Source organism: Oikopleura dioica, chromosome 2 (genome assembly GCF_907165135.1).
Source record: "Oikopleura dioica chromosome 2, OKI2018_I68_1.0, whole genome shotgun sequence".
NCBI classification, from domain to species: domain Eukaryota; kingdom Metazoa; phylum Chordata; class Appendicularia; order Copelata; family Oikopleuridae; genus Oikopleura; species Oikopleura dioica.
Genome location: NC_137292.1, coordinates 953421 through 975421, shown reverse-complemented (window position 1 = coordinate 975421; position 22001 = coordinate 953421). Strand labels below are relative to the sequence as shown.

At 39.5% G+C, this 22001-nt stretch overlaps 5 protein-coding genes across 5 annotated transcripts; 1 reads left to right on the top strand and 4 right to left on the bottom strand.

Annotated features, from left to right (window-relative positions):
- Positions 1 to 238: 238 nt before the first annotated feature.
- Positions 239 to 1423, bottom strand: LOC145696244 (sialate:O-sulfotransferase 1-like). Its single transcript, XM_081773245.1, has 3 exons — positions 1054 to 1423; positions 416 to 880; positions 239 to 375 (listed from the first exon to the last, which is right to left on the bottom strand). The coding sequence occupies exons 1-3, from the start codon at positions 1421 to 1423 to the stop codon at positions 272 to 274; spliced, it is 939 nt and encodes a 312-aa protein (XP_081629371.1). The 3' UTR covers positions 239 to 271.
- A 261-nt stretch (positions 1424 to 1684) lies between these two features.
- LOC145700689 (uncharacterized) lies at positions 1685 to 4403 on the bottom strand. The gene is made up of 7 exons (XM_081778013.1): positions 4114 to 4403; positions 3107 to 3276; positions 2617 to 2875; positions 2435 to 2524; positions 2248 to 2395; positions 1998 to 2202; positions 1685 to 1955 (listed from the first exon to the last, which is right to left on the bottom strand). The coding sequence occupies exons 3-7, from the start codon at positions 2765 to 2767 to the stop codon at positions 1713 to 1715; spliced, it is 837 nt and encodes a 278-aa protein (XP_081634139.1). The 5' UTR covers positions 2768 to 2875; positions 3107 to 3276; positions 4114 to 4403; the 3' UTR covers positions 1685 to 1712.
- A 1223-nt stretch (positions 4404 to 5626) lies between these two features.
- Positions 5627 to 15466, bottom strand: LOC145696239 (uncharacterized). The gene is made up of 13 exons (XM_081773241.1): positions 15243 to 15466; positions 14546 to 14641; positions 12581 to 12805; positions 11543 to 11608; positions 10042 to 11339; positions 8893 to 9890; positions 8425 to 8712; positions 7183 to 8382; positions 6356 to 6963; positions 6175 to 6315; positions 6036 to 6131; positions 5811 to 5995; positions 5627 to 5765 (listed from the first exon to the last, which is right to left on the bottom strand). The coding sequence occupies exons 1-13, from the start codon at positions 15411 to 15413 to the stop codon at positions 5660 to 5662; spliced, it is 5478 nt and encodes a 1825-aa protein (XP_081629367.1). The 5' UTR covers positions 15414 to 15466; the 3' UTR covers positions 5627 to 5659.
- A 2470-nt stretch (positions 15467 to 17936) lies between these two features.
- LOC145696236 (sialate:O-sulfotransferase 2-like) lies at positions 17937 to 19009 on the bottom strand. The gene is made up of 3 exons (XM_081773235.1): positions 18713 to 19009; positions 18163 to 18640; positions 17937 to 18040 (listed from the first exon to the last, which is right to left on the bottom strand). The coding sequence occupies exons 1-3, from the start codon at positions 19001 to 19003 to the stop codon at positions 17937 to 17939; spliced, it is 873 nt and encodes a 290-aa protein (XP_081629361.1). The 5' UTR covers positions 19004 to 19009.
- A 1844-nt stretch (positions 19010 to 20853) lies between these two features.
- On the top strand, positions 20854 to 21785 carry LOC145697198 (neuronal calcium sensor 1-like). The gene is made up of 6 exons (XM_081774363.1): positions 20854 to 21021; positions 21065 to 21242; positions 21304 to 21362; positions 21404 to 21570; positions 21611 to 21667; positions 21711 to 21785. Exons 1-6 carry the CDS (start codon positions 20958 to 20960, stop codon positions 21750 to 21752), a joined length of 567 nt encoding a protein of 188 aa, XP_081630489.1. The 5' UTR covers positions 20854 to 20957; the 3' UTR covers positions 21753 to 21785.
- The last annotated feature ends 216 nt before the right edge of the window (positions 21786 to 22001 follow it).

Sequence of the window (22001 nt, the reverse complement as noted above, 5' to 3'; positions counted from 1 at the left end):
TAGGAGTTTACTGCAGTTTGCTGAACGTTTTCGGTCGGTAGACCATCATCAGAGCTTTTTGTAAGACTGCAGAACTGTTTGGTAAGACTCAAAACTTTGTGCTGAATTCTGCAGTCTTACAAAGAAGCTCTGATGATGGGTCACCGACCGAAAACGTTCAGCAAACTGCAATAAACTCCTACATTTTGTTAATTTGTATGAGAAAAAATGGAAATTTAGCACGCAGATTCTCTTATCTATAACTTCTAGACTATAAGGGCCATGTTTTACTTCATTTTAGCCAATTATGTACAGTTTCTTCCGGAAATTCGATGCTGTTGTTTTTGAAAAACTCTTTGTATCCTTCAACCAACTCGTTGATCGCTTTAATCTCATCTAGAGTTCACTCATTTTTGAATTTTTAATCCTGCCAAACCTGGAAGAAACAGATCAAAGTCGAACTCTTGATTCTTTCTTTTGTATTTGTCTAATTTTTGATTCTCGATGCAATTCAATCGTTCTTCAACATTGTCGACTTTGAAATCCTCTGATGCTTCTTCTTCGAGAAAATCGTACAATTTTCGCATTTCTTCTACTTTCTGCGTTTTCAACAAGTCGTGGAAGAGGAGATGAAAGCCCTTTCCTTGATTTTTCAATCCAGTAATCGCTCCTTTATAAAAATTACTCCAAGTCTTCGACGTTCCTCGAACGTATCTTCGCCATTTATCAGAGCGAAAATATTCCGGGTCAATGGTGTCTGTATGGGCAGCTTGACCATTGCCAGTTTTCATTTGAGAGATGCGGCGGTTGAATTCGGCTTTGAGCGTGTCGTAAGGGTTTCGAATCACGAGGACAGCTGCGTGGCATCGGGAAACATGATGTGTGTTGTGTGATTTTATACCTACGATTTGAATGGTTAACAAAAATCTAGCCGGAGCTACCTATGTGAAAATCCTGACTCATGGTCCGAAGAAAGTATCGATGAATAGCCGCTTTATTCAAGCAAAACCCTGAGTCAGGCTTTCTCCACAGGTTGCTGAGCCAAGACAGATATTGGCCCCTAATCAAACTTACCCAGAACGCGTCCAGATTCAGGAAGAAAGTGTTCACCAGGAAAGCTTGAGTTTTCATACAGTTCATCCGTGTCCAACGACTCTGGTATTTCATGATACATTCCTCCAGCATAAAAACCCGTGAGCGACTGAAACAGCTGTTTCGTCCAAGTATTACCCGATCCCTTCACTGACAAAATCAATATAAAATTGAACTGGCCCTCTTCTCCGACTTTCACATCTCTAGAACAGTCGTATAATTCGTTCTTCTGGTTCTCTTCGTTGATTTCAAGATTTTCCGCCAAATCGCCAATTTTGTCAATTGAGCGATAAGCGACAAAAATATAAATCGGCAAAATAAAAGCGGCGAAAACGACAATTTTTCTCTCCATTTTTTGAAATTTGAAAATGGAATTTTCAAAATGGACAGTTTCAAAAGTCATCCCTTCTCCTCAGATAGTAATCTTGTTATCTTAGCGGTGCCTAAGGGGGCCACTGTTACCACAGGCTTTCGGATAAGGTCGGATTATATCGGGATTAGATCAAGCTGCGAAATTTCATGAATATCGCGGGACATAATTGAGTTGATTGTTTGACATTAAAGATTTTCTAGAGCTGATTTTTGACGCGGCAAAGGACCATCATCACCAAAATTTTTTTATAGGGGATTTTATTGAGTGACTATTTGTCGACTTTGATGACAGAGAAAAAATGCTTAGCACAGGTTTTTTCATGATTTTTGAGCGTTTTGAGGTCGATAAAAGCGCGCTTGCAGATATTGCATGGGTAGGGCTTTCGAAATTCTACCGAATGAAGGAGTTTATGGCGGTTGAGGGTTGACCGGTTGGAGAATGCTTTGCCGCAAGTATCGCATTTGTGGGAGGAGCCGCCGAGGTGGAAGGTGACTTTGTGCTCGTCACGTGACTTGAATCATTAAGGAGGTATCGAATCGGAAATGAAAGGTACCTTTTCAGTAGCAAGAAGTTTTCCGCAAATGTTACAGGCCCACTTTGGCTTGTGTTTCTTCTTGTGCTCATTTAGCTGCTTCTTTGTATCAAAAATCTCGCCACACCCGGCGACTTCGCACATTTGCTTGTCATCCGATCGGTGGGTCAACTCGTGCTTCTCGAGTTTCGTTTGCAATCGAAATTCTGCCTTGCAAATCTTGCACCTATGGTTTGATTGATTGACGGAGAGATGATTTTCTAGTGCCTACTTGAGAGGGGCTCTGTGAGCCCGAAGATGCGATTTGAGATAGGCTTTTGTTGAAAAACTTCTTCTGCAAATCAAACAGTCGAAATCGTCATCATCGGCGAGTTTTGAGACGCGTTCGTATTCCTTGTTTACTCGTTCGTAAGTCCAATCTAGAATTTGATTCTCTGTTCCGGCGACTTTTTACTTACAGTCATAATCGACTTCGAAGGTACTTTCTTCCGGTGGCAGGTCAAGTTTTGGCGGCTCAGGGTTACTTCTTTCCGGGGTGCTTATCTCTCCTTATTTTTGATTAGTAGGCTATTTCATCCTCTACAATAGAAAAAGAATTTAAACATCTACTGGTCATTCTCTTGGCGAAAATATATTCTACCTGTCTTTTCTTGTTCAGTATCATCCCTTGGCTTCGGGATTCGAGCACTTTTTCTTATCGGCACAACTTTTACTTGCGCCACCTTTGCATTCGAAATTTTCGTAATCTTGCCTCCACCTTTTGGATCGCGCTTTCTTATCAAAGTTGCCATAACGGGCTCCACGACCTTAGCATCTTTCGGTACGCTAAGGACTTTTGTGTCTTTAGGGACGAGAACAGCATTTGGCTGGACAACAACATTTGTTTCCTATCAACTGGGCTCACCAACTTTAGCCAGGGGCCAAAAGTCTTGACTAAAAAGCCGCGTAGCGGCTTTTTCAAAAAATATAGCCGCGAAGCGGCTTTGCCAAAATTGAATTGAACTGATTTTTGGCGAAGCCGCTTCGCGGCTTTTCTTTTAAGAAAGACGCTATGCGGCTTTTCATACAAGACTTTTTGACTGTATCTCAGGTTTTTTACGGAGATTGCCGAGCCCGGCCTGTCCGTTGACGATGATTTTTTCGACTTGGGGCGGGGGAATCACCACTTTTTGCTGACTAGCGTTGATCGCCGATGCTGTTGGAAGGATTTGCTGAATGATCGGAGCAGCTTGGATGGTGGGACAGACGAGCGTCGGAGCGGTGAGGATCGGTACTTCAGCGGCGATGGTTGCGGTCTCAACTGAACTTGTTGCTACGGTGAGTTTTTAAGAGAGGCTGAGTGCCAACATTATTCACAGATTTAAAAATTTACGCAAAAGTGTGAGAGATAATCGAAATTCATATCCATCCACAAAATAAAAAATGCATCATTCGACTAGCCGAGATTTCAAGTCCAAATTAATTAAAATCAGAAAAAAAAAGAAAGAAGTTCAAACGATGCGTGTTTTCTTGCTTTTTCTTTCTTTTTATTCAGCAGCTCGTTTACGATTTACAATCTTCAGGAGCTTTACAAGATGTGTATGTCAAGTAAGAGAGCTCGAAAACGAACGAGGATATTTTGATTGAATCTGTTTAGGACAAATAATCATGCGAATAAAGAGGGATTATGAAATGGACTTTGAAGAAATGGAAGCGCAATGCGATCGGGTTATTATCCGATTTATTCGAAAGGAATGCCTTTGAAATTTTATTTTTACTGATTTTAAGGAGGGCCACTATCTTCGGAGCCATTTTATACAGGAGGGACAAGAGTATCTTTCTTTGAAAGGGGAGCTGGTCAATTATTGGTCAATTGAGAAAATACAGGCTTTTGATTGGCTAAGAGATGCCCCAACAAGTGCTCTCCCCTCTCAAACTAATTTCTAGAGTTTAACCTAACTAGGATTCATTTTTTCTTTTTGTTCTATTTTCATAAGGCAAAAATAGTACCGTAGCCATCTGAAATCAGTTCACGAGGAACACGAAGAAGATAATTCCAACAATGAAAGTATATTTATCTCAAACGGCAAATAAAAAAGAATCATCGCACTGATTTAATTTTGGAAGCTGTTTCTATTTACAAACTAACTGGGCTTACCCAATTTGGGAGATGGCGTTGTGGGAGTCGGAGTAGCCGGCGGCGCCATGTCGCCTGAAATCGGATTTTTAAGCTTTTGAAACTCTTCTGAGATCTCGTTGTGGAATTTGAGAAGCAAGTCGTCCAACTGCGTCTTCAGTATTTCGGGAATGAACTCGCTGATCTTCGACTGCAGCTTTTTGACCTTTTCGGAAAAGTGACGCTCCAGACGGATCAGCTTTTCTTGGTAAATCTGGACGTCAGTTTTGGCTGTTTCGGGAGTTGGCGACTTTGTTTCTTCTTTTACTTCGACCTTTTCCGGAGATTTTATTCATGTTTATATATAAAGAGTAAATTGACAATATATTATCGAAAATTTTCGAAACCATAATTGAGATTTCAATCGTAGAAATTTATTTTTTTGCTTATATTTATTGTGTGAATAATTAATACTTCTGTTCGCATCTTCAAACAAGAAATTCTTGAATAATATTCATTGGATTATATTGATAAAATTAACGCCGGAACGCATATCGACCCATTTCTGGGTAAGGCGCTGAAATATGGCTTCAAACATCGTCATTTTCTAGTGTTAAAACAACACATGAGAGATATTTCATGTATCTAATAATTTATTGTAGTTCGGGGTCTGAAGATCATATTTATGATAAAATATTGGTTGATGTAAACAAGAAAACGGGTCTACGGGCTCTCACCCAAAAATGGGTCGATATGCGTTCCGGGAAAAATCTATTTCATGCGTTCCGGCGTTAAGGACCCCCCCCTCCCCGTCAACACTTTTCGAAAAATCAATTTTCGGAATTTCAAAATTTTGACCCCGGAAATGGATTTTAAAACGATTTTTAAAAACGATTTTGAGGCTCCATTTTTTGGGGGTCTATCTCGACTCTAACACCCTCAAAATCGCGTTTGAGAATCGGACTTTTCACCGAAAAATGACGAAAATGACCTAATAATTCTTAAATTTTAGATTTTTATTCGTCAAAAAGTGCTCCGAACAAGTTTCTATTATGTATTAAACTTCCAGGCAGACTGAGAAACCAAAATATGGCTATTTTGAAATTTTCGATTTTTTCAGAAAAAATTGTTGACGGGGGGTCCTTAATAAGAAAAAACTAAAGTTACGAACGTTATCTCGAATTATGATAGAGAATAAATAAAGACTCTTTCTTTACTTCATTTTCATCTCCCAAAACATCCTCATGTTCAATCAATTCATCGAAATTCTTAGTTTGCTCGTCTCCGATCATTTTTTCTTTCAATATGTATTTCTCTAAGTGTTGTTCGAAATGGGCCGAGATTGCCCCGAACGTAGAAGTGATCGCGCAACGAGGCGCCGCGGGCAAAGCTGGTCACATTCAGCCAATATGCTACGCCGCGCAGGTTGTAAACTTCTCACTCTTCCACTCTTTCCGTCTCCGCGTGATTCGGGACCTCGTTTTGACCAAAAGCAAAGAAGCGAACACGGTGTTTCAAGAAGAAAAAGTTCAAATAAATGATTGATTAGTTGTTAGTTTATTTTCACGGTAGAAGAAAATGAAGCAGTTCACGCATTGCTAGAATTTTCAGAAAGCCGGTCGGTTGAAAATTCGGTAAATGAGGAGCGGTAGTTGAGGAGTCCACTGTTTTCAGCTCTTGTTGATAATTCGGACCTAGAAAAATTCATTCAGGGAGAAGAAAGGAGAGAAGAAAGTCACCTTGATTCAGACGGCTTGACGAAGGAATTGGTAATCGTTGCTCTAGAATCCGTCGCCATATTTACAAATGATCTTGAAAGGTCTTTTATTTTCGAGTTCATGTCGGTCATGTCGTTTTCACAGCGATTCTGGCGACCGTGAATGCGTTCGAACGCCATTGCCTGGCGCCGAACTTCTGTTTGGCTCTAGAATTTTTGTTGAAAAGGGCCTGAATTTGGTGGAAACCTGTTTGAGCTCAGCTCGCATGTAAATTCGATCATCAGCTTGTTCATCTCTTATTTCTGTCACGAGATTTGCGATGGCATCTGTTGTGCATCTCATCTAGAATTTCGATGAGAACTTTTTGAGATCAAGGAGGACTTACGCGTTTCTCAGAATCGCGAATTTGGTTCTGCACTTTTTGCATTTCCATCGATCTTCGGGCGGTTTCTTTCGCTTTTTCTTTTTCAAAGTCGATTCGTTGGAAGTTCACTTGTTTCTCGACTCCTTCGAGGATTTCAGCGACCTTGAAATCGTTCAATTCTAGCGCTTTTTTGGTCTCTTACCTCTGTGATTTCTTTCGTCGTTCTCTTTCTTTCCTGCCTCAAGTTTTCGCGCATATTGAGAAGCTCACTTTTGGACAATTTTTCCAAATTCGCCGTTCGATGGGCAATATCGAGTCGCAACGATTTCCACATGTCCTGAATTTGGTTTCTGAGCTTGAAGCTCTCCTGCATGCTGATCGGCGATCCCGTTTTTACATCGGGTGCCATTTTCGGCAGATCCATCGCGCCGACTTGATCGAATGATCGCTGAACTTCTTTGTGAGTTTTTGCCGATTCGACGAGAATTTTCGTCTTTGCCAGTTCTGACAGAATTTCATCCTCGACGTCTCCGAGTTTTCTCGTCAGCGAATTGTTGTTCTTCTTTAATTTGGAGCGGAGATCATCGAGTTCTTTTGACATCTTTTCGGATTTCTTGGAATTTTGCGATGTGGACTTTTCTAGGTCTCCGAGTTTTTCTTCTAGAGACGATAGAGCTTCCGATGAGGGAGATGCTTGAGTTGGGGAAGATTCAGGGGCCAAGGGGAGCTCGGAAATGTGGGTTTCTAGAGCTTGAAGACGTTTCTGTACCAAGTCGAACATCTCGTCGTGGAAGGTCAGGTCTTTTGTTGCTGAATAGACTAGGGGTTAGTTGTTAAAATTTAAAAAAGATGTGTCTAGCTACTGCTCCTGATGGCATCCACTTTTATGACGACGTTTTAGCTTAATGTTCGCGATTGTATACATTAAAAATATATTTACTTCTTTATGAAAGAAAAAAATTATGGTTCCCTAATTCTCGACAACTTTTCTAGTCTCAGTCTTATTCTTTAATACGTTATTGGCAGTACCTTTTTCGGCAATTTCCTTCACTTCGTCAATCAACTTTTCGTAATCCAAATTGCCAGTACCACCAATTTCACCCATCGAAACACTCTTGATAAACTTCGGAATCTCTTCCGATTCATTTCTCTTCAACTCCGGCTCTTGTTTAGTTGAATCAATTTTCAAGTTTTGAAACTTTTCATGAATCGATTTCAGTTCTTCTTCGAGCTTTTTCGATTCGCTTTGAGCAATTCTTTTGGCAATTTCTTGTGCTTTTTCGGCGGAAATTGATTCGATCAAAAATCGGTCGTTCGTTTCTAGCTCTTCTTCGACGATATCAAGACGGTCGGAGAGAATCTTCTTGTCGGACATGAGCTCCTTGACCTTATCAGTGAGCAGTTCCAGCTTATCATCGAAGATTTCAGGTGAAAGGTCGAAAAACGCAGGTGGGATGCTGGGAGTAGACACGGAGGTCACTCCATGTTGATTTTCCGTAACTCTGTCTTCTAGATTATCCACATGTTCTTCGAGCGCCATTTGAGACTTGACAGTTCGTTCGCACTTGTTGTCGATCCCGTCGATCTTGGAATCCATTTTTGTGACTAGCGAAAGAATCGATTTCTCAAGAACCGCGTTGTTTTCTTCGATAGCTGCGAGTTTCTCCTTTATCGGCGCGAGTTCCGGTGCTTTTTGAGAAGAAACCGAAGGGAGGGCAAATTCTGGCTTTCGATTTTCCAGGTCATCTCGGAGAGCGAAAATTTGACGCTTCAAGTTGTCGCAGTTTGTTTGATCCTCTTTTCGAGCCAAGGCGACTTCATCTTCCAATCGACTGACTCGTTCGCGAACCATTTTCAGCAACCCTTCATTTTGGGAGCCATTTTCGGGGTTGAAGTATTTCAGTTTTCCTTCGACGAATGCTTTGACTTCGGCAATAACTGCTTCCTTGTTGATTGCATGGACGATCGGCACTTTGGGAAGGCTGACAGTTTGAGTCACTGTGGAAGCTGTTTCAGAGGTTTCAGCGCTTTGTTCTTCCGAATAAGGAGTAGGTGTTTGCTCGGAAACTGTAGGAGTCTCTGTGAGCGAGGCGTCAGTATCCTTGAGCATTTCAAGCTGGGCGGAAATTCTAGAGACGACGTGCTGGAGGCTGGCAAGATCTTCCATGACATGGGCAGCGACGCCGTTGACTTCGATGGTCTTTAATTGGCGCTCGATGTAGTTGCGATCTAGAAAAATCGTTGAAATAAAGAAGTAAGCGGAAAGTATACCTTCAGTTCTAGCGTTGGTCATATTTTCTTCCAAATCTTCAGCAAGAATTTCCATTCGATCCTCGAGCGCCTTCACCGTTCCCCTCTCATTCACGAGCAGATCATCCACCTGCGCCTTCAGTCCGCTCAAATCGTCAGTAAATATCTCCAGCATTCCGATTTTCGCATATTTCGAGCTCTCCGCGACCCAATAATCCCTGAACTTGTTCAGCTTCTCTTCGAATTCCTTCATATCATCTTTGGTGATCAAGGTTCTTTCCCATTCTTCGCGATTGCTGTCGGAAATGACTGAAAAGGGCTCAGCAACCTGTGTCGAAAACCTGAGTCAGGGTCTAAAAACTCTCTTGTGAAAAGCCGCGTAGCGGCTTTTTTGAAAATTAAGCCGCGAAGCGGCTTTTAATAATGACCTGTCCTATCTGCTATTAAATTCATAAGAGATCTTTCGACCCTGACTCAGGTTTTCCAAACAGTTTGCCGAGCCCAGCCCTGAAACTTTTGGAGCCCCTATTGGGATCTGCTTTTTCGCGGTTAGATCAGATGGGTTGATTTTCGGCAAATCGGATATTTCCTTCTCCAGGTTTTTGATCTTCTCCTCCATTGGCGACAAAGAATCAACCTTGAGATTTTCGATGTCAAGAATAATTCTTCTAACATCAGCCCGTTGAGCGGAAGTATTCAGCTTTTTCTTCAAATCCAGCAAATCGCGACCTATAATTTCGGACATTTTTGCCTTCAGACTTCCGATTTCCTTCCATAATTGGCTGTTCTTGTTTTCAGTTAGAGAGCTTTCGGAAGTGGTAGCGACGGAGATTTCCGAAGCGTTTTCTCTAGAATCCGTGTTCGGAATCGCTTCAAGTTTGCTGAGTCGCTCGTCATTTTCGCCATGGCGTCGTGTAATCTGCTCTTCAAGATTCGAGAGATGGCGCCAAAGACGATCCGTCCCGCGGTCGGTTTTCTCGCTCAACTCGCGTTCGATCTTTTTGAGCCTGATTTCTAGCTCGCCTGTCAAATCTGGCGTGCCAATTTGCTTCTGGAACTGATTTATTGCATTCGCGAGGGCCCCGGGTGAATTTTCATCAGAACATTCTTCTCCTGCTTTCGCGCCGAGTTTGATTTCTTCCTCGAGCTTCGTCAAACTTCTCCAAAGTCGCTGATTCTCATCGCTCAAGCATTCAAACTCTCTCATCAGTTCAGTTTGCCCAAGAGAAACGCCAGGAGTCATATTTTTTGCTTCGAGCTTTTCAATCTTTGCGAAGATTCGTTCGAGATCGTCCTTGGTGATTTCACTTGCGTCAGCTTTTTTCAACACATCCTGGGAGACAAGAACATCGACTTTAGGCCCCTTGGATTCTGAGCTTGGCTGGCAAGTTTTGATTAATCGAACTTCTTCGCGAACTGCTTTGATTTTGCCAAGACTTTCAGTGCGGATATTATCAAGGCGATTTCGGTCGGCGTCCACTTGATTTCTTTTGACTCATTTATAAATGGCAGCATCTATTATTAAGCTTGACAAATGTCTTGAGGGTTAAGTTATTCTCTCAATCAAGTGTGGTATAGAAAATAAATATTCGAACAAAATTATTAAGACTTATTGTTTTAAGAATTATTTAAAGAAACAAGTTCCTTAGAGCTGTCAAAGAAGTCTCTAGATCTAACACTTGTTCATTCATCTTCGCTATTGCCGGTGAAATTTTGTTGTCGTTCAGACTCGACTTCGGACTCGCCTCATTTTCCGCCTTGATTTTGTCCATCTTCGTCTCCAAGTCCTTCAATTGTTTCTTCAAGCTCATAACATCGCCAGTATCCGGTCCAATAGAGACCGTACGGCCAGGAGCGGCACTTTGAGCTCCTACCAGGCCCTTCTCGATCTTTTCGATTTTTCGTGCTACTTCTCGCTCGTTGTTTTCAGTTTTGTGCAGCGATTTTCGGAATTCTTCGAGGTCTTTCTTGAAACTAGCGCTAGAAGTGTCGAATTGACGCTTTGCTTCTGCGCTTTCTTCCTCAAACAAGCCCAGTTGCTCCTTTAGAGAAGCCACGGTCACTCGTAACTCATCAACACCAAGAGGGAGGTCGATCGTTTTTGTGGTCTCTTCAGCGCTAGAATTTCGTCGAAGGCCGGTTTTTCCAGCATCGACTAAAGCTGATACCCGGCGGAGCTCGCTGTTTGCTTTTCGTTCGGAAATCGAACGAGCTGTTGTCTCTGATTGGACTGTTTCTTCCAGGTCTTTCATTCTCCTTTCGACGGATTCGTACAATCGGGCTTCGTTGGTGGTCAGTTCTTCGACGACATCGGTGATGATCGACTGGATGGTGTCTTCAACAGCTGTCATATCCGGTCCGGAATTCGCTTGGGCTTCGAGGGCTTTTTCGATCCTCTTTCGTTCCTTCTTCGTGTCCTTTTTCAAGTCCGCCAGGGCAGCTTCTACCTTTGCAATTCGCTGATCCATTGCAGGGTCGTTTCTTGGCTGGGGGAAGTTGCCGTTGTTTTGAATTTGATCGAGCTGCTCTTCTATGTTTGCTCTTCCTTTCGCTTCTCGTTTGACTTGCCGGCCAAGTTCTGAGAAGCACTGATCGACTTCCTTGACCAACTGGTCAAAAGAACGCTTTTTCACGAGCTCAGGTGAGTATTGCCCCGAATTCGTCCTTCTATTCATTCCATTCATACTATTCTGCTGCGATTCGAAGTTATGAAGCCGAGCCTCAAGCTGTTCATTTCGCTTGCGCTCGGATTTGACCTCTTTCCGGATGTCGGACAAGTCGTGTTCCATCGTGTCGATTTTGTCGTCGAGGTAGGTTTTCATCGTTGATGACATTTCGTCCGCCGCCATCATGATGTATTTACGCAGCTCGGAGAGCGTAACGAAGTTTTTGCCATCGTCGGTGTTCGGCATCACTTGGATTTGAAGCTTTGGTCCCTAGAATTGATATATTATTATATTATATTATATTATATTATATTATATTATATTATATTATATTATATTATATTATATTATATTATATTATATTATATTATATTATATTATATTATATTATATTATATTATATTATATTATATTATATTATATTAATAATTGAAAAAAATATTTTTCGAGCCGAAAATAGAAGTTTGTTTTACCTGATAATTTCCCGCGTCCAGCTCTGTTCTCAGCTCGTTTAGCTCTGCATGAATTCTATCGCAATTCTGAATCGTTTTTTGAGTCGAAAATATATACTAAATGTTTCTACCGGACTACTAAAGGGTTGAGAAAAGATAAAAAGAAGGTGTCATGGGCCAATGAGAACGAAAAACGCAAATACCAAACGCGGTTTCGCTCTGAACATTGCCGCCGGCACTAGAATGTCTATCTCGGCGGGATACTACGATGGAGCGTTTTTGTACTTACTACAATGGCCTAATACATATTGATAAGGGAGGAGCAAGGGGAGCTGGTCAAGAGGAATCATTATGAAGCGAATTTAGAGCACTGGAATTACTATAATTTTTATAGAATGCTCATTGTTCCGCGTTTTTTCCATAGTAGTTATTGTCTTTTTTAAAAATGCAATTTTTTTTCTAGAGGTATTTTCCAGGGGCCATAACCTCACTTTGTTTAAGAATGGTTCAGAAATTACAGAGTAAGGAAATCTGAAAACAATTTTTAAACATCGATATCGCATTTAGCAAACAGCCTTAGTTAGGTATAATTTTCTATTTATTATGCTCCTTATCGTAATGACAATATGATAACTAAATCCAGTCAGAATTATGTCACAATTTGTGTCTACTTAGACTTTTTCGAAATACTCCACCGACAACTACTGCAACTGAAACTTCCGATTCTCTAGAATGTATTCAAATTATTGAAAGACCGTAAGAGCAATTTTTTTGAATAGGGATGAAGTTTTTTCGCATTTTCTGAAACCGAGCCGAAACAAGTATTTTGACCGATAGGACTAGTCTGAGTGTTAATAGATCACCTCGTGTAAAGAAGGCCAATTAATAAGATTCATGAATCCTCAATCAAAAAGCTTCAAAATAAGTGCAAGAGCTAAGAACGTAAAGGTTCTAAACAAACATTCCTCACGTGCCACGCTAATTACGCCTCCTCCAGCGCGGAATTGCTCCCCCGCCCTTTCTCAACCTCTCAAATCAAAGTCTCAAAACCAAACTTACTCTGGACAAATCCTTCATACTCTCCATTTTGTGCGGATCTCCGAGCTCGCTGAGTACGACATCTTGAATTGCATTGAGTTGCGTTTCAATTTTTTCATCGCGGCCTCGGTTCGTTTGAATCGCTTCTTCGAAGCCGCGAAATCGGGCGTGGAGCTGTTTTATGTGCTCGCCATTTGTTCGGACGGCGGTGGCGATTTCTGGATTTTCTTGCTGAGAAATCGACTTCTGAAAAATTTTCTTTTAGAGTTTATCCAAGCTCCCGGATTGTTTGAGCTTTGTGCCCGTAAGCCGGAAGAGGGAAAAAAGTAGCTGCGGATTTTTTCTTGTTAATCCCAACAGAAAAACGAAGGAAAATCAGGATGGATTATGATTTGACGAAATGAGCGGAGGAACCCTTAAGGACCCCCGTCAGCTTTTTCCTTCGAAAAATTGAAATTTTGAAAAATGCCATAGTTTTGGTTCTCAATGATTCCTCAGGTTAGACTTGCTTCAAAAACTTGATAAGAGGAGTTTTCGACCAAGAAAAATAAACATTTTTGGCAAAATTAGGGCAACTTCGTCAATTTTTGGCGAAAAGTCCAATCTAAAATTCCGAAATTTGATTTTTCGAAAAAGCTGACGGGGGTTCTTAATTTCTCGTCCGAGAAAATTGAGAGTCCAAATTTTCTCATTTCAGATTTTCTCAAGGACGGAAATGAGGACATACTTGAGTTTGATCGATTGCCCGAGTCGTCAAAAAGAGAGACTCTCAGACAAAAAATCAGACGTTCAATTAAATTTCTGTCTTCTTTTTTATTAGATTACCGGAGAATCGAGTTTCAAAGAGGACGGATAACAGGAAAGATTACAAACGTGAAAAATGTATGCGCCGGATTTCTTCCGGCTTCCTTCAAATCCTTTTCCTCTTGAAATTCAGTTCAGCGCGTACTCAATTTTGTAGCTAAACTTAGGGATTAGACAAAAAGTGCTTAATTGTAGAATTTTTATATTCTTATTGACATCGATTTTTCGATAACAAAAAAAAAAATTCTAGATAATTTCTTCAAAAAACCATAAAGCTTTTATTTAAACATACTGTAACTTCATTTTTTAAAAAGAATAATTCGTAAAATTCAGCAAACTCAAATTCTGATGATATATGATCGTTAACCTCACTTTAATAAAATTGTTGATAAATCATATTCCAATAATGTCACTGTAACTCTAGATAAAAATTCAAAAAATCATTATTGCTGAATTTATTATTTTAGTTACAGATTAATAGTGTTGAACTGTATTGAATATCAAAATAAAAACCGTAACTTTTCTTTGACGCTTCAGAACTGTGTAAAATTAAATTAATTCCCCCAAATTAATTTCGACGTGTGTAAAGCTCCTCAAAAACCTGAGAGAGAACTCCAAAAAAAAAAGCTGAAAGTAACTTGTTTCTGCGGGCATTAGCATAATCTCATTTCGCGGTTTCTGTCTGATTTGCATCCCTAAGTCCCGTACTCCGTGTCAATTTTCTGAGGTCACTTTTTAAATTAATGAATTATCCTTCCTGTTTATACTTTTTCGCTGCTCATTTTGGCAGTTTTAATATCAATATTTTTCCGCCTCAATTAAATTTCCAAGCGGATACGATATTTTCCCAAAACAAGGAAACGGACAATTTTTATTTTATATTCAATTCATATATTTCGCCGAATAAATCAGGCCTGGGCAAAATATGGACTCGGAAACCTGTGTTGAAGACCTGACTCAGGGTCTGAAGAAGCTAAAATGAAAAGCCGCAAAGCGGCTTTTTCGAATAAAAAGCCGCAGCGGGGCTTCGCTAGAATTTAAAATAGATCAAAAGAGTTATATTTGCAAAGCCGCTACGCGGCTTCATTTTGAAAAAAGCCGCAGAGCGGCTTTTCATTTTGTAATTTTAGGCCCTGACTCAGGTTTTGAAAAAAATTAATATCATTTCTTTCCGCTTTTTACCTGATTTTTGAGACCAAAAACAATCTCCATTGTTTGTCGATGCTGATTTTCTAGCAGGCCGAGTCTTCCAGCCAGTTCTTTTAATCGCTGTTCGTCCTGAATTCAGATTGGCAGGGGTTGCAAAAAGAGGAAGGCGTTGTATTTGCACGTCTATTAGGAGCATGGAGCGCACCTAACGTGATTTTTGGCTAATCCGTGTATTCAATGAACGTTAAATATCACGTGCTCCATTTGGGCCGCTCTTTTCGGTAAAACTTTTTTTATAAAATAAGCTAATTTTTAACAGAAAAAAAAAACGCTTGCGGCTTCACGTGAATTGAAACAAAAAAGCCGCTCGCGGCTTTTTCAGAATTTTTTTTCAAATTTATTTTCTTGAAAAAAAATTTTTTTGATAGAAATTTATAAAAATTAAATTTTTTTAAAAATTAAATCTGAAAAAGCCGCCCGCGGCTTTCTTTGTTTCGTGCAAAAAATCGATTCAAAAATAATTTTAGTGATTAACACCTGCAAAACAAGTTCAAGCTATCATCATGTTTTTAAGCTGAGGGTTCCCTTAATATTTACAAAATTAATCATGTGGTCTCGCAAAAAGGGGGGAAGCTGCGGCTTATCCTGCAAAGGCCATCCGGTGCCTGTCAAATTCAAGGGATAATATTTTGACACCTGCGCTCAGGACGCTCTTTGTCGCGAAAATTACCTGCACGGGGTTGGAACTGGCACTAGCAGGAATGGAACCGTAAGAACTAGGCGGCGGTTGTCTCATCCGATGTTGACTCGGATCAATCGGACGATATGACAAATTGTGGTTGACTCCGCGGCCGCCGTGCTGCTCCGGCGGCGCAAATCCACCAGTCAGATTCGGGGGCATTCTGTGGTCTTATCATAATGATCAGCATTGCGAATTTTGAATTGAAGATTACAGACCGAAAATCCAAAGTTCTACCGCGATCTTGCCTTCTAACTGGGTAATTTTCCCTGTTATTTTGTTTGTTTATTGTCTTTTACAGTCAAAAACAGCACAAAATCAAAGTCAAAAATCAAAAATGCAGGTTTTTTGGACTAAACCAAATTTTAGATGTGAATTTTTGAATTACCAATAAGATTCCTACATTTTGCCTATCGGCCAATCAAAACCCTTTCCATAAAAATCTGTTCCGAAAATTGGTTCTACCCTGTTTTTTTTCTCAAGAAAGGTCATTTATCATTGTTGAAAAAAAAAAACGATTAGTTATCTAGCCTCCTAAACATGTTCGAAAAACACAAGATTGAGAGCGAAAAAGTATGATTGTAGGAAAAGTACGAAAATTGCAGAGTTGTTATCGCATTAACTTCGGAGCCAAAACTCTTGAATGCCAATTTCGCTGATAATTGCCAGTCACCCGCGCTCGTGATAAGAGGTTATCGCCACAGAAACTGAAAATGAGCAATAACAAATTCAGAAAATTCATGCATTTTCCAACTCATTTTTTGTCTTTCAAAAAAAAAACAGTAAGGAAGAGCTTTGAATCTTAAGACCCTGAAAAAAGAAAGTTGCAGTTCAGAACCGGAATTTTTGACAAGCGCGTAATTGGGTTTGCATCGCTCTCTAGAATCCCGCTCTTAGGTCGACTAAGAGGTCCAAAAACCGCGGGGCACTGTTATTAGAGAACGCGTCGGTAGTTGATTCTTCCGATCCTGCATTCTTCCTGTGCGTGTTTTTGTTCTGAAATGCGCGGGAGGAGAATAACATGCTCGAGACAGATTAGTTCTTGAAGATTGACGGTGGATACAAAATAGAAGGGGGCAAAAATCAGTTCGGGAAATACAGAATTTAAGTAATAAAGGGGAAAATTGATAAAAAAAGAACTAAACCAATAATTACGCGATTATAAATGCGCGAAATTCAAAAACGAGTAAAAGGCGATTTTTTTATAATAATAAGTCAGAAAAAACCAAGTCGAAACTTTTCTCTTTTTAAATTACCCAATTTAAAAAGGGCGCCAAATTCAAAATAAAGTATTTGGCGAAAATATTTTTTCTTCAATTTTTTTGATCATTTCCTTCATAAACTCTTCTTTGTCCATAAATATCTTCGTTAAAACTTCTCATTGAAATAGATCTCTGCATTTTTTTCAATTTTTTTCTCTATTTATTTTTTGTTCATTTGTGTTCAAAAAATTTTGGTGGAAGAGCTTGAGTCTGTGAAAGAAGCGCTTATAACGTGAACGCGCGCTAGAAGTGCGCGACTCGAGAACGCTCAGAGGGCGCCCTTCAGAGTTCCCGCGCTCCGCAGATAAAGAAACTGAAAACACTGATAAGAGCCTTTTCGCGACTTTTAACCGGTTGTATTTCGGCGTATTTATTTGAGTTCTGTACATTTTGTTTATTTTTTTCGCTTTCAAAGGGCGGCTTAGTCTTTTCGCTTAAACAAGAGAAATTCTAGAGCGAAAATGGTTTTTGACAAGAAATTCTTACATCAATCCCGATCTCATTCTCTTATTAATTGCTGAGAGAAGACCTTTTCATTCGAAAAAATTCAAAAAAGAGGTCAATTTTAGTGGAACAATCTTGAAACTGAGAGAATCAGTAACGCCCATAAGAAGTATTTTTGAGTACAGAAAAATTCAGTGAGAATTTTAAGAGGCCGAATCGTTGCACGCGATCTTTGGCCACTTGACTTGTCGGCGTTCTTGAGGGCTTTTGTGGCAAACTCGAAAATGAGAGGCAATAAAAAATGATTTTTTCAATTTTAAGGTGATGCTGCATCACTGATGCTTCATGAATGCTGCAAAAGCACCAAAACAGACGTTTTTAAGGACCCCCCCCCCGTCAACAATTTTCGAAAAAACTATTTTCGGAAATTCAAAATTTTGACCCCGGAAATGGACTCTACGGGCCAAAAAACGATTTTGAGGCTTCCTTTTTTGGGGGTCTATCTCGACTCCTTCACCCTAAAAATCGCGTTTGAAAATTGGACTTTTTGACGAAAAATGACGAAAAAGTCTAAATTTTGCTATAATTTCAGATTTTTATTCGTCAAAAAGTACTCCGAACAAGTTTTTAAGATAAATTGAACTTACAGACACGCTTAGAAGCCAAAATATGGCTTTTTTGGAAATTTTTGATTTTTCGAGGAAAATTGTTGACGGGGGTTCCTTAATAATATATTTTTAAGAGAAAGTAATATATTTCGACTCTTACAGAATCCGAATTGTTGCGGAGAAAATAGATGTTTTAAATGATGTATTTCATCTCTAAGACATTAGAAAAAATACAAGTTGTCAAGGAATATTTTTACTTTCTGTTTCTTAAGAAATTTGATTTAATTTCGAGAATCGACATCAGGGAAGCGACAATGAATATGTAACATATTATATGTTTATTGAAGATATTGTTGAAGTAAGAAAAAAATCTACTGTAACCAGCGAGAAACGATGTCTTTTGGATAGTCAATATTGTTTTCGCGGAAGAATTCAGTGATGTTGTTGATTTTTTGGTTGATTTTAAGCTTTTCATCTAAATTACTTTGACGAAGAAGAATTTGATAATGGTAAGATTTAATTTTCATTTTGAAATTTCTAAGGAAAAACATCTAATAAAATGATAGAAAAATTTATGGTTTTCTCTTAAAAGTTTACCGTCAGTATAGAGTTCAAAAGACAGCTCCTGATGCTTCCTTTTGAACTTTGAAAAATCCTCCTCTCCGATGCACTTTAATCTGTCTTCTATGTTTTCAACGGTAAAAACTTCTCCACTTTTGAGTGCGTCTTTTTGCAAGAAATCGTAGATTTTTCGTGCTTCCCCGACGAGATCGATTTTCAAGTTTTCATAGAACAACAAGTAGTAATTCTTTTCTGCCTCTTTTGCTTCTTTGATTAGAGTCTCATAAAAGCCATTCCATTGGGAACTGAATTTCGCTACGTTTCGTCTCCATGCATCACCAGCGAACATTCGAGGATCGACGACTTTTGTGTGAGCATTTTCACCAGGAAGGACGTGACCTCGTTTTCGGTTGAATTCGGATTTGAAGGTGTCGTACGGATTTCGAATAATGAAGATGATAGATGATGCTAATTCGAGATGATGTTTAGCGTGCGTTTTTATCCCTAAAAAAGCCTTGAAAAAAGGGAAAAACAAGCTTTCTTACCGATAAGTCGACCAGAAAGAGGATCAAAATGGCCTCCCGGCCAATCTGCTTCTCTGAATTTCTCTTCCGTATTCATCTCTTCGCCGATTTCGCCATACATGCAGCATGCTTCCTGCATAAACGCCTGTAATAGCCTGTAGCAGTTGTCTTGTCCAAGTGTTTCCAGAACCCTTGACGGACATGACCATGATCGGGTTGAATTGACCTTCTTCGCCTTCTTTTGCATCAGCGCTGCATTTATTTGACTCCGCTACATTATTTGATGGAGCATCTACTATTCTCACACGATGTTTTGTCGCTTTCGTAGGCCTGATAATTGGCTTTCTCATCATAGACGCTCTATGATCTACAAATGGAACGACGAATTCCGAAACTTTTGGGACTGTTTCAATTCTCGCGAATGAGATATTGAGGTAAAAAAGAAGAAAACATAGAAGAAAATAAACAACTGTTGTTTGTTTTTCACAATGTTAATCGAATATCATAGATTTTTTTGTAAAAAACTGATCCTGAAATTGAATAAAAGTTTTTATCCATTTTTCTCTTTGAATGTCTTCGCCGCTAACAGCAACATAATGAAATGTTCTCAGTATAAACATTTAGAGCGGAAGGTGCCTTCGGGCGAAAGTACCTCTGATAGTTGATTGATTTAAATAAAGGAAACGAGTATCTTGTGGAAGTAGGTCCTATCCAAATAAAATCACTTTAAAGTTTATCATACTCTGAAGATTTTATTCCTCCAGACTCTGGGGTCCAGAGAATGATATTTTTGGTTTTTGTTTTCCTCGCTCGGTCGATTGTTTCTCAGAATATACGGGCCAGCTGTAGGGAGCAAAGTAAGTTTCGAAATTCAGGCGATTTTATATATATATATATATGTTGAGTTTATTAGTAGATTTCGGCAGAACGTTTTCGGTTTTCTTGTGTAACCATCTTCAGTGCCTTGTAAAGTGAAAACTACTGAACTCTTAGAGAAAACGTTCTGCCGAAATCTACTAATAAACTCAACATTTATCAACAAGATGTCATTTACAAACTCATATATATATGTTGTATAAATATCTTTTAGCCGAAGAAGTCTTGAAAAAATGCATTTCCAATTGACACAAGCAGATTTGAAATGAGTGTTGATAACAAAATTAACTGATTTTCAAACCATAAAAGCGAAAATTTCGAATGCGCTAGAGATTGTCGAACGGATTTCACTGAAGCGATTGATCAATGTGACGTTTTGTCGAGGTCGACACCACGAATTTTAGAACCCAAGAATAACGAGACCCAATGTTCTTCGGTCGGCCCTTTTTATCCAGGAAGAGATGGGCGAGACGGCAAAGATGGAAGCAATGGACGCGATGGTCGCGATGGCCTCGTTGGGCTCCCAGGAGAAAAAGGCGCGAGGGGACCTGTTGGCGAAAAAGGAGACATTGGAATCGGGGAACCTGGTCCTGCTGGACCGAAGGGAGATGCCATTACTGGTGAACAAGGCACGATTGGAAAAACTGGAAAAAAAGGAGAACCTGGCGAACCATATGAGCCAAAGCGACGAGTCGCTTTTAGAGCTTTACTCCCAAGCCCCGATTTCTGCTTGGCTAACACTGTCATTCCGTTCAAAGATGTTAAGATGAATTTGAATGAATATAACCCTAATAATGGTGGACTGGATGCGTCAAGTGGCAAATTCATAGCACCGGTTGATGGTGTTTATTATTTTAGTACGTCAGTTCATGAACAGGTTTTTAACAATCTTTGTACCTTTTGAGAATAAATAAAATTACAACAATAATCGAGAAAATTAAAACCCCTTCAAGACTGAAAAGAGCAGTACAAGGATAGCAATTTATTGGAACCGCGAGTTCGTTTCAGTTGCAACAAGTTCGGTGAATAGAAATTAATCATATTATTAAATAAATATAAAATATCATCATTCAAATCTTTTCAAGCCGGCTTATGTTACGATAACAACTTCTGCAGTGATTAATCTGAAAGAAAATGACACGGTTGAAGTTCGATTAGAAAGTGGTAAAGTCGACTTTGGGTGGTCAAGTTTCACTGGATTCCTGCTATCCTGATGAATCATAAAAGAAGGACAGAGACAACTGAATCTTTACTGCTGTATAAATATTCTTTGAGCAAAATACTCACTTCCCAAATATGACTGAACTATCTCCTGGCAGGAATTATCTCCAACTACTTTTGAAACTTTCTCTTTTTGTGAGGCAATTAGGAAACCCTCAATAATTCTAAAGCTGCACTTTCAAAAAGAGAGATTCTCAAAGAAACACGAAAATGGGAGCGAGTAAATCAAAATTGAGCAAAAAAGAAATCAACGATCTGACTGAAAAAACCTCCTGTAATCTCAAAAAATCGTCTTATTTCTAACTTCCTTTTTGAAGTCACAGAAGAAGAAATAAAGCTCTGGTTTGCTGGATTCCAAAGAGATTGCCCCACCGGAAAACTTTCAAAAAGCGAGTTCGCAGAAATCTACCAAAAATTCTTCCCAAATGGCGACGCTAGAATTTTTGCTAAATTTGTATTCAACGTTTTCGACAAGAATGGCGACGGATCTATCGAGTTCTGGAGCGTTTTCTTCTAAAAAGAAATGGAAAATATTTCAAAGAGAAAACTCAAAAAGTGAATTTCTCCAAGCACTATCAATTACTTCAAGAGGCAATGTAGAAGAAAAGCTCGAATGTAACGTGAACTTTTCTTCGACAAACCAAAACCGTCTTTAGGGGCCTTCCAGTTGTACGATTTGGACAATAGTGGGACGATAACAAAAGAAGAAATGCTCGAAATCGTCGAAGCGATCTTTTCTTTGTTGGGTTCTGACGAGCGGTTTGCCCAAAACAGCCTTTCCCCCGAATCACGAGTCGACAGGATTTTCTCAAAAATGGACATTGTAAGTTCATTATTTTAAAATTTGTTTTAAATATTTGAAGAACGGAGATGGTGAGCTATCAAAGGAAGAATTTCTTCGCGGCGCTAAAAATGACAAAGTATGGATTTATTTTCTATTTATTTTTTGAAAAAAATTTTCAGTCGATTTGCCAAGCCTTGTCTCTTTACGATAAAATTGCATAAAGTCGCTTTTGAATCTGTTTCAATATAAAATCATAACTTGATATCATGGAGGATAATTTCAACCGCATCAGAAAACGAATGAGTCATAACTATAGATATTTCTTCATCCCCCTTTTTTCAATCTTTTAAATTGCCCGTGCTCTGCCTGATCGGTGATCGCGCTCAACCCTTCTGAGCCTCAATTATTTCTAATTGAGTGCGGCTAACCACCAAATCTCAAATAAAAGATTCTCTCAGACTGAAAAAAAA

Coding starts and splice junctions, on each gene's coding strand:
- LOC145696244 (XM_081773245.1), bottom strand. CDS start 1,423: ATGGAGAGAAAAATTGTCGTTTTCGCCGCTTTTATTTTGCCGATTTAT. Junction 881..1,053: donor TGAATCTGGACGCGTTCTGG/GTAAGTTTGATT, acceptor TTCAAATCGTAG/GTATAAAATCACACAACACA. Junction 376..415: donor CTTTGATCTGTTTCTTCCAG/GTTTGGCAGGAT, acceptor AGTGAACTCTAG/ATGAGATTAAAGCGATCAAC.
- LOC145700689 (XM_081778013.1), bottom strand. CDS start 2,767: ATGGCAACTTTGATAAGAAAGCGCGATCCAAAAGGTGGAGGCAAGATT. Junction 2,525..2,616: donor TACTGAACAAGAAAAGACAG/GTAGAATATATT, acceptor ATCAAAAATAAG/GAGAGATAAGCACCCCGGAA. Junction 2,203..2,247: donor GCTCACAGAGCCCCTCTCAA/GTAGGCACTAGA, acceptor ATCAAACCATAG/GTGCAAGATTTGCAAGGCAG.
- LOC145696239 (XM_081773241.1), bottom strand. CDS start 15,413: ATGCCCCCGAATCTGACTGGTGGATTTGCGCCGCCGGAGCAGCACGGC. Junction 9,891..10,041: donor TTGACAGCTCTAAGGAACTT/GTTTCTTTAAAT, acceptor ATGAGTCAAAAG/AAATCAAGTGGACGCCGACC. Junction 6,316..6,355: donor CGACGAAAGAAATCACAGAG/GTAAGAGACCAA, acceptor AACGATTTCAAG/GTCGCTGAAATCCTCGAAGG.
- LOC145696236 (XM_081773235.1), bottom strand. CDS start 19,003: ATGATGAGAAAGCCAATTATCAGGCCTACGAAAGCGACAAAACATCGT. Junction 18,641..18,712: donor AAATTCAGAGAAGCAGATTG/GCCGGGAGGCCA, acceptor CCTTTTTTCAAG/GCTTTTTTAGGGATAAAAAC. Junction 18,041..18,162: donor TTTTGAACTCTATACTGACG/GTAAACTTTTAA, acceptor AAAGTAATTTAG/ATGAAAAGCTTAAAATCAAC.
- LOC145697198 (XM_081774363.1), top strand. CDS start 20,958: ATGGGAGCGAGTAAATCAAAATTGAGCAAAAAAGAAATCAACGATCTG. Junction 21,363..21,403: donor TGTAGAAGAAAAGCTCGAAT/GTAACGTGAACT, acceptor AACCGTCTTTAG/GGGCCTTCCAGTTGTACGAT. Junction 21,571..21,610: donor TTTTCTCAAAAATGGACATT/GTAAGTTCATTA, acceptor AAATATTTGAAG/AACGGAGATGGTGAGCTATC.